Source organism: Lepidochelys kempii, chromosome 1, assembly GCF_965140265.1.
Source record: "Lepidochelys kempii isolate rLepKem1 chromosome 1, rLepKem1.hap2, whole genome shotgun sequence".
Taxonomy (NCBI): domain Eukaryota; kingdom Metazoa; phylum Chordata; order Testudines; family Cheloniidae; genus Lepidochelys; species Lepidochelys kempii.
The window spans coordinates 249,712,700-249,728,787 of NC_133256.1; the positions used below are offsets into that span (position 1 = coordinate 249,712,700).

General features: G+C 40.8%; 1 protein-coding gene across 6 annotated transcripts in view; it reads right to left on the bottom strand.

Moving 5' to 3' along the window:
• Nucleotides 1-16,088, bottom strand: part of GNPTAB (N-acetylglucosamine-1-phosphate transferase subunits alpha and beta) — a 67,676-nt gene that overhangs the window by 10,504 nt on the left and 41,084 nt on the right. For all 6 annotated transcript variants that reach the window (XM_073323107.1, XM_073323090.1, XM_073323080.1 and 3 more), the window contains 7 exons: nt 13,513-13,636; nt 8,462-8,665; nt 5,805-6,931; nt 4,537-4,736; nt 3,829-4,048; nt 2,549-2,662; nt 309-394 (listed from right to left, as the gene is read on the bottom strand). In XM_073323107.1, coding sequence (XP_073179208.1) covers nt 309-394; nt 2,549-2,662; nt 3,829-4,048; nt 4,537-4,736; nt 5,805-6,931; nt 8,462-8,665; nt 13,513-13,636 — 2,075 coding nt within the window. The remainder of the gene's footprint in view (nt 1-308; nt 395-2,548; nt 2,663-3,828; nt 4,049-4,536; nt 4,737-5,804; nt 6,932-8,461; nt 8,666-13,512; nt 13,637-16,088) is intronic.

A 16,088-nucleotide genomic window follows, 5' to 3' on the forward strand; every position in this document is an offset into this window, starting at 1 on the left:
TAAAGGTTAGGTAGCAAATGGTTAACACATTATTAGAAGTTTATGTATAATTTGTTATGTTTCATTTGTGTATGTATAAAAATAAAGAAATAAAATTTAATAAAAAGCTAACAGAAAAAAAATAAGTAGTTATTAATTCTGTTTTTATTTCTGTTCAAGTACCACTAATAGGAAGCTTTGGATTAAATTTATTTTAACATGTACAGTGCAGTCTATGATCAATTATGCATTTTCACCTCTCATCTTATTACTATGTGTTTACAAATATTATACAAACAATTATAAAAAATAAAAATAATATAACATACCTATATTTGTTTTTGTCCTTGTATGCCTTACGAATTCTGTCAGTCACAGGTTTACAGTTAGTTACCAGATTTTTAGTCACTGGAGGCTGTAAGAAAATACAACTGGGGTAAACAACATCCTTGCATAACTGCTCTATAAACTATATTATTAAAAGTCTCCTGGAAAGAAATGCATTATAAAAAGAACAGAGTTCTACAATCTCCAGAGAACTATACAAAACTTCGCTCCTAGGATGAAAATGAGAAACAATCAGTTTGGTTAGAAAAAGAAGGGACATTGGTGCATTCTAATATTAGTATTTGTTATACTTTCTTTTTACAAAAAGAAAAGGAGTACTTGTGGCACCTTAGAGACTAACCAATTTATCTGAGCATAAGGTTTCATGAGCTACAGCTCGCTTCATCGGTTGCATCCGATGAAGTGAGCTGTAGCTCACGAAAGCTTATGCTCAAATAAATTGGTTAGTCTCTAAGGTGCCACAAGTACTCCTTTTCTTTTTGCGAATACAGACTAACACGGCTGCTACTCTGAAAACTTTCTATTTAGCTTCTGCATTCCATCTCTAATACAATATTCACTAGTTGAAGCAGGTTGGACAGCTGATTTTGGCATTCCTGATGCAAGCCAGTCAATGCCAACTAGTAAAATTGGTCAGGCAAGCGCTAAAGAACAGCTGATGGGTATTAAGCTTATTATTCCTAGTCTGAACTATGTGGAAACAACAATTCTGGGAACCAAATCTCTATTCCCAAGGGAAGTTTTCTACAGTGCTACATTGATTCCTACAAATTTAGCCCTTGCAACCCAGAAAAGTAAAAATAAATTCTGCCTCTGTGCTAAAAACAAACACTGTTATGTCACTATTTGAAGTGGACTTAGAAATGATAATGTTAGTACTCATGATTAGTGCTTAGATTAGTGACAGTTTATTAGCACTCCAAAGAGATTAAAATAATTTAAAATTGTTCCTAACTATTCAGACTTACTTTTAACTCTATCCCAAGTAAAGTTTATTGCCTCTCCTCAAAGTTTCACTTTACTGACAAACCTAGACTGAACCATTGCATAGTTTTGCAAACTTCACTCAGATGATCACAAAGGTGTGAATACCACAAAAGACAATGAGGTAATCTGGACTGCAACGTGTTGAATATCTGGAGTTTTCCCAAATACACATTTACATTTCATCAGACCAGGTTGATGCGGTTGATCAGTATTCCGATTCTTGCTGAAGAAACAACTGCCAAGAACCAGCTCCTTTAGGACAGCCTGGTCCCCTTGGTACATAAATTCATGTATTTTAAAGGACTGTCATTGGAAGTAATTATTCTGTGCTCCATGATTTTCTCTGCCTAACAAGTTCATTTCTGAGTACAATGTACCACAAAGTATTGGTTTGAACCTATAAAGCCCAATTTAGCAAAGCACTAGAGTACATTTTTCAAAAGCAACCTAATGACTTCATAACCTAATGGCATATCTACACTACAAAACTTCTGCCAGCATCATTATGTCAGTCAAGGGTGTGAAGAGGTGTGATCACTGTCCTACATAGCTGTGCCAAAAAAAGCCTCTAGTATAGATCAGCTTATATGGGCAAACTACAATTTTATTGGCATACGTCATTTAACAAAGGGGTATGGAATAAACACCAGCAAAAGATGAATTCACACTAGAAGCACTTTGCCATTATAGTACACTAGTACACCTAACCAGCAAAGCAAGTAGACATGGCCCAAGTCCCATTTTCAAAAGTGATTTAGGCACTGGAAGCCTAAACCACATTAAAAGTCAATTGGAGTTACTCAAAAGTATCAGAATTATGAGGAAAGCATCTCAAGACTAGGTACACACAGAGCTAATCTCTTCACCAAATTGGAGAAATTCCAGATCAACACTTGCCTAGTGCCATCAAAACCCTCAGATAAATGAGGACAGTGCATATTGCCTCTCTGGTTCAACATGCTGAACTACATTTCACGTTTTGAAAAAAGGACAACCTTATAAATGTCACGTATGTGAAAATTTGCATTCTTTACTTTTGTGGAGAATATTTCTTGACCTTAACAACTAGAAGTGTGGTTTATAACAGTTTTATACCTAACATAAGAAATCTGCATACATGCTATATTTTTTGTGAATTATTCTTAAAATTGCGCAGGGAAAACAATGAATTCAGTAGATACAAGCTCAGGAAATGAGACAAAATGTACATCTTTTAGGCTAAATATTTTCTTACCAGATTGGGATCATAATAAGATTCCTGAGTTGGAGGAATGACATTAATCTGAGTGATGTTGGAAGGAAGTGCTTTAGAGCAATTTATCAGCATTTGCTCCAGACTTGTCAAATCCTGCCAGAAGGAGGAAAGAAATAAATCCATTACATATTTTCTCACTAACATGGTTCTATAATTATACTATATTCCTTCTGTAATCAGAATGTCTAAAAGTACCTTTAAAATATTAGCTACAAAATGTATTGGACTATTTTTGCACAAAATCAAATACAGGCTATACCCCAAATATATACCCCATATAGGCTATTATTCAGCAAGGTATTAAGTACGAGTCTCATTAAAGTCACTGGAGCTGCTCACCTATGTAAGGTCAGGCATATACTTAAATACTTGGCTGAATCAGGGCCACAGAGGCACAACCAAAGCAAAGGAATTGCCCTTTCCATTTGAACATCAATAAAATTGCACTATTGATGATTTCATGTAAATTTCAAAATTTGAAATAACTTATTAAGTTATTTAACAATGGGGAGGAGAGGAGGAAAGAATTGGAGAGAGGGGAAAAAGGTCTTCTCATTAAAGCACTGGCCTGGAACACAGGAGATCTGGCTCTAGCTCTAGCTCTGTCACTGACTTCCTGCATGATCTTTGGGGCAAGTCACTTATCTGCGTTGAGCCTCAGCTCCCTATCTGTACAGTGGAGATAATACACCTTGTCTGTTTGTGTCTTTAGAATGCAAGCCCTTCAGGGCAGAGACTGTCTTTTTTTGTTTGTACAGTGGCCAGCACAATGGGGTCTTAGGGTGCTATCTTCTTATAAATATATACTATTACACTACTTCCTTTCTCTCACCACTCCACCTGCCTTGTCTATTTAGTTGTAAGTTCTTCAGGGCAGGGACTCGCTCCTACTATGCATATGCACTGAGCCTAGGACAATGGGGCCACAATCCTGGTTAGGACCTTTAGGCACTACCATAATATAAACAAATACTAAGTCATTTAACATTTTATTTTATATTATGTTCAAACCAAATGCCTTACTGAACTCAGAAGAAAACAGATTGCTCTTCTACTACAGCTAAAACATTAGTGATAGTTTGCCTGAATGTTATTTAAAAAAAAAAAAAAAAAGTAGCACATATTAAAACTTCCATTGTATGTTTAAGATTTAAGAATTGCCTTATGTTGCTGTGTGTGTTTGTTTTCTCTTGCGATAATGATCATATTGAATTTTACAGCTGAAGTAACAACAAAAATGGTTTCTGAAGAAAATGTACCTGCAAACTTAAGGGCAGTTCATGAATTCTTGTAGCCAATGTGCGAATCTCTCTGTCAGACAAAATGCCTGACTGATCTGTATCAACTTCATCAAAAACCTGGGAAATATTCAGTGGCTGAACTGCACTCATGAGGTAATAGAAATATGAAAAAGCAAACTGCATATCTTCCGAGTGTCTCACTTTGTGAAATGAGGTCTTGTCAAATTCCTCAGGAAACCTGCCCAGATACAATACAAATCAATTCACTACTTTGCCACCTTAAAGTGAAACATTCCTTACTGAAGAAAAGTACCTCATCTGAAGTTCAAAAAGTTCTCCAAAGACTACTTATTTTAACACTGTTGTCCTAATGAGGGAATAATTCTCTCTCCCCACCCCGCCCCAAATACAAGTTTAAGGAGCAGTCAGGCTCAACCCACAGACAGGTTTCAGAGTAGCAGCCGTGTTAGTCTGTATTCGCAAAAAGAAAAGGAGTACTTGTGGCACCTTAGAGACTAACCAATTTATTTGAGCATTATTACAGCTCACGAAAGCTTATGCTCAAATAAATTTGTTAGTCTCTAAGGTGCCACAAGTACTCCTTTTCTTTTAACCCATAGACAGTCAATCATCAACACAAAGCTATAAATTCAAGGGAGCAGACACAGAAGATAGAATTACAACAGCTCTGGAGTTTCACCTTATTTCAAACAAAGGCATACTCACATATCTTGTAGTTCTTGCATAACAATGCGGTCAATCATATGAGGCATGTGAGCAGGGACTTTCCGAGATGTAAATCCAAATTTGCTGTTTAGAAGTTTATTTACATATCGGAGGGAATCAGCAAATGTATCTTTCAACTGCCTGCCAATTCGTTTACCATCAGTAAAGTAAGACATTTCCTTAATTAATGCCTCTTCTTCCTAATAAAATGATAGGCATAACCCAGGGTTACATTATTAGAGATCCTAACGCACACGTATGTTGATAATTCCAATGAAGTACTAAGCGCTTTTCTATATTTGTAAAACTGTAAGACGTGTCAAATGTTTTTGCTCAAACAGTTGAGTTCTCTTTTTTTTTTACAGTGACAGTTTAGGCCTGAAATGTGACCTTCCTTAAAACTCTCATGCACCGACAGGAAATGACATATGGAACCTCATTTAATTTATTAAATTTTAATAGAAAAGCCACTATTTGTTGCAGGACATGTATGTAATATTGCATTCCCTTTGATGGCTACGCACCTACAATTAACAAAATCATGTCTCTGGAGTATGGATTCTATGTAGAAGGAACCTTCAATCAAAGATTAAATTTAAAGGAGTTAAAATATCTTACATTTTAAATGGAGCACCTCTAGTAGTTGAAAGCAATTAGGAGCAACCTCTGTCAAATGACTCTGTGTGTTCTACCTTCTTCCATTCTAGAGATTCCCAGAACAAATTTTTTGGGCTAGACATCTGGGAAGGATTTCCTCCTGTATTCACTTGATCGGTTCCTATAAGTTTTTGTTGGCATAATAAAACAGACACTTAACTTACCTTTTAGACCCAAAAATATAGATGGAATTTTCTAAAGACTGGATTTATACAAAAAAATAAAATTTTGTATGTATATACAAATCTACATGAGAACTAATTTAAACCTTCCTTTGCAGTGCTGTAAACCTTAACAACTGCATTGTGCCAGTGCATGAAAACTAGACTGCAAAATTGACTAAAACCCAACTAGAGAGAAAAAGTGAACTTGGACAGTTCTTTCATCACCCATGGAGAAGCGCAGAAAGTAAATGAACAGTGAAAATAACTAAAAGTAAAACAGATTTTAAAAATATCTCTGGGGTTTTCAGAATTTCAGAATTTGCCACATAAGCAAAGAATGTTTCACTGTGATTTTCACCTTAACTGTATTCCACTAAATTATGCATAAAGCAAAGATGTCAAATTTTCTGAAGTGATATATTTTGTGTTATGCATTAGGATACTCACATCAAGAAGATCTTGGAAATACTTATTTTTTTCCCATGGCAAAAAGCCTTGATCACTTCCAGTGTAATATTGAAGTTTCCTTCCTGGCAACACTTTGCTGCCTGCTGTATCTACGTTGGCATGCGGCTTGTTTATTTCCATTTCCTTTTTTTTCTCTTCCACAGTCTCCACATTTCCAATATCTTTCGACTTATGGGTTTCTTTTGGTATGAGTGCATTCAGTATTTTCTCTCGAGATCCATTTTTATTTCCCATGTTCTGGATTACAGGCATGGATTCAGAAATTGATTTTAGAGGAAACTGCCTGTTTACCTTCATTGTCACAACAGTATTCTTTGTAGCTACTGACTTTGAAGGAACTGCTTCATGTTTTTTTGTTACAGCTTCTCTTTTGCCACTGATTAAATCTTTATCAGGCTTGTGCCAAATGGTAAGGTTCTTTTGTTCTTTTACATCATCATAGATACCTTTCCTTTCCATGCCTGGCATCTCCTTTGTTTTTGTCATTGTAGGTAACATTTGGAAAGATCTCAGAAGAGCAGCCTTTGATAGATTATAACCTTTATGAGTGATATCACCATTTTCTAGCTTTAAATCCAGGTTCCACAGAGCCAACCGAACATCTTCAGGGAGGAAAGACACATTTACTGCTGGCATTACCACATCTTCAAGAAAACTCTCCTTTGTGTTATTTGGACGTTTCCTGACTCTTGGAAAACGTTCTTCTTCAGGAATATCCTCAAAAATCATTTCAGCTTCTGATACTGAAGGTGTAATTTTAATGAAAGTGTCCGATTTCTGGGTGGAAGATGTGTTCAATTTTGGTTCCTCTCTGGTATCAACCTCAACAGCTATCTGCATTTTAAACTCTTCATCATTTTTATCTTGAAATGTAAGATTAAAATAGATCACAGTTGCGTTCATTCCACTGTGCATTACCAGGTGGATAGTCTTCCACTTGTTGGCAACAGAAGCATGACGTATAATTGGATTATCGCTATAGGCACCCTCAATTCCTTTCTTGGCTATTTCAGCAAAGCTGAAATAGGGCAGATATTCACCTTTTGGAATAATGTACTGGGTTTGATTCTGCTGGAGAGTCACCTTGTACAACTCGTCAAAGTGATCTGGAAAAACAAAGAATCAATAATTTATCACCCTGTCACTTTTCTTCAATCCCGTTTTAAGCAGTAATCAAAATATCAACAGAGTGTGAGCTCAAAAATGGTAACTACAGTAACTGCCAATTTTTCTCATTCATTTATCCAAATAATGGATCACCATTTTATAACATATTAAGATTTATAAACTTGCCATTCATTCCAGTGGTGATTCTAAAGCTGTGATCATCAGACTTTCAATTTCCAGCTTCAGCATTTTTATGGCATGTTACCACTGTCCCTCATTTATTTTAAACTACAGATCATAACTGAAACCCCCAAATTTTGCTTTCACCACATTCTAATAGATACTTTTATGTTTCTTTAGATGAACTATACTACATCAGCATATCTTGGCTAGAGACCTCAAAAATCAACATGGCCAAAATGAACTTTTTCCTTCCGCCCTAATCATCTCCACCACTGCTGACAAGTTCGTCATCCTCCTAGGACGCTATGTTGGCGTCTTACTGTACTCCTCTCACTTTCTCCACGCCCCACATTCAAGCTCTCATCAACCTCTCATGCTTTTGTCCTTTCCACTCTATTCCTACAACAAAAACCTTTTTGGCCTTCTTGCATCTCAGCTCAGCCCCTCCCACCTACATAAAAAGCTGCTAACATCTTCCACTTAACTACTATGACCACGTCACTCGCCTCTTTGAACTGGTCCATTAACTTCCTCTGGTCTTCAATATCAAATTCTAATTTCTTACATGAACGTTTAAGACTCTGCGTAACTTCACACTACCGACATCTCTGTGCTCTCATTTCTTTATACTGCCTGCACTCCTCCCAAGCCTTTTTGTATCTTGCTCCCATTCTCATCTTCATATTCTTTTCCATGCCATCCCTTATATTTGTAACTCCCTCCCTCTCCTAGCATCCCTGACATTTTCTCTTCCTTCAAATATATATATCTCCCTATATATCTTCTGAGTGATGTGTGCTTTGTTCATGAGTAAAACCAACATTTTACTACCATCAGAGCTGCAGAGCTAATAGACATTAAGGCTCAAAGAACCCTCCATCTCATCTAGTTAGATCCGAATGATTCCTTGAAATATCCAAATGATTCCTTGAAATATCATGTGAAGCCTTTCAATACTAGTTCAGAGGTAAGTATCTATAAATGTGTCACTGAGATTAGGTGCTTGTGTGTCTGTGTTGAATTTTCTAATTTAAAACTTAAGTTTCTTGAGGCAAGGACCTTGATACTCTCTCTGTGTTCTGTACAGCACCAAACTCACTGTCCATACTTAATAAATAACTGCTCAAGAAAAAATGAAATCAGCACCAAACACTCTTTTGAGTGAATTTGTTCATGAAACAACCACCCATACGCATTTTCCCAAGCTGGCAATACACTCACAGCTCTTTTCCCTCAACTCTGCAATGTGTCCTAACGCAGGACTCCACAAGCAATAACTACAAAACAGTAGCATACAGTTCTGAAGAATTCTCACATGAAGACTGTCAATTATGTATTTTACATACCTTGCCCACAGTCACCAGCATCAAATCCACAAGAGAGGACATTGCATGCCTGGTCACAGAATTTATCTGCCAGCCAGGAATTGGCACAGCCCTGGTTACAATAAGAAACTCCACTGATTCCAGCAGCAAACTGCCAGGGTGGGCCATTCCCTGCTCCACCACCTCCAGCACCACCAGCAATGTAACGACTACCTCCACTGTTCCCTAAAGGAGGGTAGAGATGTGGGGGGAAACATCCATTAAAACCCTTCCTTCTGACACGGATTACTCTCCGCTACTATTTTAAACCTCATTTGTTAAAATTAGTTTGAAAAAAAAAAAAAAAGAAGACTCTTACATACTAACATCAAATCTTAACATTAGCGGATTGCTAACTCTTCCCCTATAAACTACTGTGAAATCTACCCTATGTTAACCCTATCTTGAATAGGAAACCCCTGGTCTTAAGAAGACCAATTTAAATATTGCTAAGGTTACCAATATATATTTGTCCAAATTTTAATTAAAGACAAATTTGTGGTAGGCAACTGATTTTTGCTACTCCCTTGCTGGTTGCTTGAGATCAGTTTTCACTGTACATTCTACAGGAGCAAATTTATTTACTAAATATTCTTAAAGTAAAGTACAGTTCTGTGCTGCAAAGTGGCTTGCTATTATGGTGTTCCATGTTTTTTGTATTACGGATTTCCAGATACAGTTTCTTCAATTCACAAGTAATCACTTTTTTAATTCTTGTAAGTATCAGTACTGCACAAACAGCCTGGGAACTGAGAGTCAAGCTAGACTCTTTCCTTCTCACACATCACTAGTAACATCTTTTGTAAACTATGAAGTATGGGGAATAGAACTCTCTCGCTTGACACTGAGGTGGTTCTCGTTCTATTGCCCTGCGATGGAAAAGTGTCTGCGTCCTGGCGAAGAATCTCTTCATGAGGGATTGGGAAGGTGTTTGTGGTGGTGGTGGGGACAGCATGTGAGAGAGAGAAATTCGATGGAGTAACCATGTTAGTAATTTCTAGAACCCACCTATCTGTCAAGACAGAGCCCCAATTGTGGGCAAAAAGTGAAAGACTTCCCCCAAAGATTTGTGGGGAGGAGGGGAAATAGAAGTGGTTGGCGTCAATAAAAGTAGGCAATTATTGACCGAGGCATCAAAAGTACCTCCTTTAGCAGGTGAGTGGGACTGGGTGGAGGTCGTGGTAGTAGAGGGTCCTGAAAATTGAGGTCTCTGAACCCTGTTGCTTGCAGAGAGGCTCAGCTGGGCACCTGTGGTAGAATGTTTATTGAGAGGATGGTCTCTGCCTATACACCTGGCTGTAGTTTTTTCTTTTTGGCACCAGGGTATAAATTCTCAGGAAGTGGAAGGTCAATCTAGAGTCTTTCAGTGAGTGCAGAGACTCATCAGTTTTCTTGCTGAACAAGTTTGACGCAAACAGTAAATCCTCTCTGGAGAACCCCGAAAAGTGAAGCCAAGACTCACACCTCATAACTATACCAGTAGCAAGCCCTGTAAATGCTGCATCCACCACATCCACTGCAGCTTGTAAGGATGTTTTTGCTACTAGCTTGACTTCTCTGATGAAGGATTGAAACTGGGCTCTGTCCTTGAGGGGAATTCTGTCCTTAAAGTCTACCAGCCTAGATCAGTTGTTAAAATCGTATTTTGTTAACAAAGACTGATAGTTAGCGATATGGAATTGCTGGCTCATAGAAGAGAATACCTTACTTCCCAAAAGGTCCAACCTCTTTGAGCCCTTGTCAGCCAAAGGGTGTTGCAACTTTGCTCTTTACATGGCTGCCTGAACCACCAGCAAGTTGGGCACCGGTTGCATGAAAAGAAATTCAGCTCCTTTGGCTGGGAAAAAATAGTGCCTCTCAGCTCTTTTATGTGTGGAGGCGCAGGAGACTAGGGTATCCCAGACCACGGTGGCTGGCTCCATGATAACCTCATTTACCAGGAGCGCCACTTTGCTTGGACCTGTTGGTTACAGAACGTCAAGGAGACAGTGTTGGAAACTTGGACCTCCTCCAGTGGGATCTAAAAGTCATCTGCTATCCTCTGCAGTAGCTCCTGGTATTCCTTAGGGTTGTCCAGTGAAAATGGAGTGATCACTTAGTCCAGAGACGAGAATGAGATCCCTGTTGGTAGCGTAAATCTGGCTCAGTTTCCTATACTACTACTCTAACAGATCCGGCAGATGCCATGTGGGAGAGGTGCTGTAGGGCCCATGGACAGTTCCTGGGACATTTACCATGCAGGCCCCAGTAGGGCCAATATGAGGGATCAACAGTTTGAGAGGACCCCACAGCATCAGGTACCAGTAGTCCCTGGGAAAGTCATATCTGGGAGTAGGGCATTTGGATGTTCTCCACTCCCTCTCAGCACTCATCTCTTTGCAAGGAGATGAAGAACAGGCCAGAGCATCTGACTCATCCAAGTCAGAGACCTGTTCTTGTTCTACTGGTAGGGCTGTCGGTACCGGAGGATGAACACGCTTGCCTGAGGGTTGGAGCAGAGAGGGTTCCTGTGTTACTAAAGTAGTTTCATCCTCTGCTGTGGCAATGTCTCTCACAGAATCAGGCCTGAGAGGAGAGGGGGCTAAGGATAAGAGAAGAAGATATCCTCTAGAAAGACTTAAGGGTCCCCACATCCCAATGTTCAGGGCACTCCTGCAGTCGGGAACAACAGTTCCGATATGTCCCGAAATGTTGAGGGTGGATTGTCCTCCCGACGGTGGGCAGGTACTGCCAAAGGGTCAGGTTCAACATTCTGAGATGGAGCTGGAGAATGCCAGTCTTTATGTTTAGGAGTTGGAGCCAACAATGGGACTGACTAATCCTTTTTCTTCTGTGCTATACCCTCCTGCCTGGGAATCTTAAGTGATCCTGAGCGTTAGAATCTGTGTGCAGAGGCTCACACGACCCAGACAGAGACATGCATGGGGATCTGTCCTTGTATCCATGAGTGCCCTTTACTCTCATGCAAAGCCCTGACTGATGTTTCCTTGCGCTTGGCAGCTCCAGGCTCCACTCCCAAGTTCACACTCACTGGGCTGCTTGTCAGTCGGGGCCAATGTTCTGGGGGAGGAGAGAGAGAGTCAGTCTCCCTAGCCCAGATCAGCATGAGGTCTCATGACCTTCTCCATAAGCTCATGAGCTTCACAAGTTCACAGGGGAAACAAGCGGCAAATGCTGCACTTTGCAGAGATGCATCTCACCCAAAAAGCAGAGGCAGTGTTGGTGGTTGTTGCTCACAGAGAAGGAGCGAGAGCAAGAGAGACAATTTTTAAACACTGGTACTCTGGGCATAGTTCCAGACTGAGGGAAGGGATTCCCCTAAAGCTATTCTAACTATACTATATAAAACTCTAACTCTATTAAACATAAAAACTATCTACAATATCTATTTACAGGCTTATAAGAAAGAAGCTGGAGAAATCTGCACACAGAGGGTTCCGACTCAGGCCATGTAGTGGTAAGAAGGATCAAGAAAGGCATGGGCCTGCACTGCCTTTTACATCCTCACTCTGGAGCACAAGGAAGGCTATTGTGCATGTGTGAGTCAACAGACAATGCTTATTAAGAATCTTCAGACTCAGGAGCATGGCGCTCGCACATACCCACATGGGAAATATACATAGGGACCAGCACTCAAAGAAGAACTCTGAACATTCACAGGAAATAGTCAGTAGAATGAAAAGATGCCATTTTATAGAATAATTTTTTAGAATAATATTTAACTTTAAAAGACAAAAACACTGACAGGACTTTTGAGAAACTCTGCAACAAGAGCATCTAGAATTATTTCAAAATACAGAGGGGAAAACATTCATCTGCATTCTAATCCTGTGCATACATTTACATCCCAAAGCTTAAAAACAAGATTTCCCTTTTAAGAAAATGCACCAAAAGCTCTTGTGCTTAATAGTACTCACTTATATAGCAGAGAAGAACAATTCCCTCCATAGCAAGACTTACAAGTGATATTCTGTACCCTATATTTTATTCAGGAAGTCAGACTAGATGAGCACAGTGGTCCTTTCTAGCCTTATATAAATCTATGAAAAACAAAAAGTCACCCTCATAAAACTAAGTATCTGACAGGAAGAGAAATGGAAGGGGAAATAATGTTCTTCAGTGTGTTCACATCTGGAGAAAGTTAGGGTGTTTAAAGGTGGAGAAATGGATGTCAAGACAGAGCATGTTCTAGTTAGACCCTCAGGTGCACCATGTCAAAGACATGACCATCTGCTAGCTTCACACTGGACAGTAAGTACCCAAAATATGGATGTGTGTTGAACACAAATATTCATAAGGACCAGGCTTGAGGAGGTGGTCTAGACTCTAGCCAGAGCATGCTCTGTAACAGGTTTTTAAAACATCAGGAAAAATCTGACAGAGAAATGAGTGTGGATAATCTCCTTAGCAAAAGGAATGAATGACAGAGCATGTAAAATTTAAAAATTTACTAATCTCACAAAGTAAACTTTGTATTAAATACTCTGGCAAAACATTCATACCTAAAGTCCAATTTTAATTTAAAACTATATAATACTGAATCCGTGATATGAGAGAGCTGTCACAGCTGATATACACAGCTGTCAAAAGTATGTAAAATGCCATTATTAATCCTCAATCTCCCCTTAAAGAGGGATTCTGGTCAGAAGAATGATTCTGAAATTGATATCTTATTACTGCTATACTTCTTCTCCCTATATATCTTCTGAGTGATGTGTGCTTTGTTCATGAGTAAAACCAACATTTTACTACCATCAGAGCTGCAGAGCTAATAGACATTAAGGCTCAAAGAACCCTCCATCTCATCTAGTTAGATCCGATACACAGAGCAAGATTTCCCTGTGTACTGCTCAAATACTGTAATTTGAAGCATGTTATTTCCCACATAATGAAATGTATCTTTATATCTGTAAGAAAGACCAATTTATTTTTTTCTATTAAAAGGGGAATTGTTCATATATACAGGATAATTTACCAGTTACAGAATTTTTGTAAGAAAGTAGATTAATTAATTAGTTTCTGAATTCTCTTACCAATGCAATCCCCTCCATCCCAATCACATGCTGAATTATTACAGGCCTTATCACAGTAACCATCTTTAATCCATGAGCCAGGACATCCTTCAGCACAGTTTGGCACAGGCCAAGTCAAGTAAACCTAGAAGGAATAATATTACAATCTCAGTTTTTCAGTCAAATAAGCAGACTTAGCAGTTATCTATGCATAGTGCTTTACATGTTCAAAGACCTTTATGAACAATAATTAATTCTTAACACCTGTGAGGTTGGTAAGTATTATCCCCTTTTACAGGTCTGCAAAATTAAGGCTCAGAGGTCCACACAGTAAATCGATTAAAGAGCCAAGAGAAGAACACAGGACCGCCTGACTCTCGGCCCTGGATTCATGCCCACAGACAATATTTATATAAAGGTTAAACAGTGTTTAAAAGATTAAAAAAAGTCTAAAATAACTGACTTCAGTTCATTTGTCAGCTGACCCAAAAGTTTCCTGGGGCTGCCTATTAGTCATGCATGTGACAAACAGATGTAGAACTAACATACTAATCATTAAGCATCTGATAATCTATGAGTTAAGTGTTTCCAAGAATTTCTGACATAACACAATGTAGAACAAAATATGCTTAGTTTACAAGCATTAAAAATGAAGCACTTTTTCTTCAGACCTTCCCACCCCCTATTTAAACCCAGTTGTAACTACTGATCAGATTTCATGATAGAAAACTTCACTTGACTCCAGGTTATCATGAGACCTGACAAAACAGTAATAAAATGAAGAATTGGATGACAGCTCTCATTAGAGGACTTAGCTGAATATGTGACTATTTACCTTTATTAAAGCCTACTGAAGCAGTTGAAATTTTCTGCTAGTCAACAGCAACAGTTTTTAATCACCCCAAATTCCTGTAATTCCCACTATATCTTGATGCCAGTTTACTAACCACAAAATATGCCCAGGTTTATGATTTTATGGTGGTGTAAGGCCCATCCACACTAGACTTTGAGAAAGCACTCCTACTGGTGCAGCACTACCAGTGGTACAATGGTGGGAACACTAGCAAAGGCAGGATTTAAATAGTCATCAGTGTTTTTTAACCACAATCTCACAAAGACCTGCTCTGACCAGGATTAGATATACAATGGAAAAATATCTCATGTGCCCTCTTTACAGTAACACTTCTACTATTGCTATCAGCTGCATCAATGATAGTGTAAGGGCTTGACCACACGGACACTTAGTGCACGACAAGCCATGGTGTGAATATACAGCTCACTAGCCTACCACAGATACCCTGCAACCAGTGATGAGCTGCCAAAATCTTAACGGGTTCCCTCCTCACCCCACGAGGGGGTCATTGCCCACCCCTGCCCCCCGGGGACTCCTGCCCCATCCAACCCCCCCGCGTTCCTTGATGACCCCCCCCAGAACCCCTGCCCCATCTACCCTCCTCCCCTGTCCGCTGACTGCCCCCAGAACTGGGCAGGAGGGTCTCATGGGCTACCATAGTGGGTGCCCAACCCTAAGAGCCAGAGGCACCTGCTGGGGGGTGAGGTGGGGAGTCCCGGAGGTGCTTACCTGGGGCAGCTCCCAGGAAGCATCCGGAAGGTCCCGCTCGCTCCTAGGGGCGGGGGAGCATAGCTGGGGGGGAGCAGGGGGAGCGACTGCTCCCCCCCGATCACATCGAAGATGGCGCCTTAGGCACCGACTCCCTGGGTGCTCTGGGGCTGGAGCACCCACGAGGAAAATTTGATGGGTGCAGAGCACCCACCGGCAGCTCCCCACCCCGCGCCCGGCCCCAGATCACCTCACCTCCGCTCCGCCTCCTCTGCTGAACGCGCTGCCCCGCTCTGCTTCTCCGCCCCCTGTCCCAGCTTCCCGCGAATTAGCTGTTAGGCAGGAAGCCTGGGAGGACTGAGAAGCACACGGGGGCTTCCTGCTCAGACTGAGGGTGGCGGAGGTGAGCTGGGGCGGGGAGCAGTTCCCCTGCGGCCCCTCCCCGGGTTGCCTGCTGCGGTGTGGATGGCCCTCCTCACACCCCCCGCCCCAGCTCACCTCCGCCTCCCTGGGCCTGAGCGGGAAGCCGCGGCCTGCTTCTCAGCCTGCCCCAGCTTCCTGCGCAAACAGCTGATTCGCGAGAAGCCTGGGGGGGGGCGGAGAAGCAGGTCCGGACAGCGCATTCAGGGGAGGAGGCAGAGGCAGAGTGGACGTGAGCTGGGGCCAGGGGTGGGGCGGGGAGGGGAGCTGCCGGTGGGTGCTCTGCACCCACCGAATTTTCCCCTTGGGTGCTCCAGGGCTGGAGCACCCATGGAGTTGGCACCTAAGGCGCCACTTTTGGCCTGTTAAATTCAGAAGCCCTTTTAGAACCAGTTCTAAAAGGGCTTCTAAATTTAACAACCGGTTCTAGCAAACCGGCTCCAGCTCACCACTGCCTGTAACCACGCACTAAAAGTTCCATAGAGCACTCTGACCTATTGCTGTTTCAAGCAGTAGATCAAAGTGCACCACGGAACTTTTAGTGCATGGTAGCAGGATCCAGACAGACAGTTAGTGCGCAGCAAGCTAGTGAGCTGTACAGTCACCCCCTGGCTTG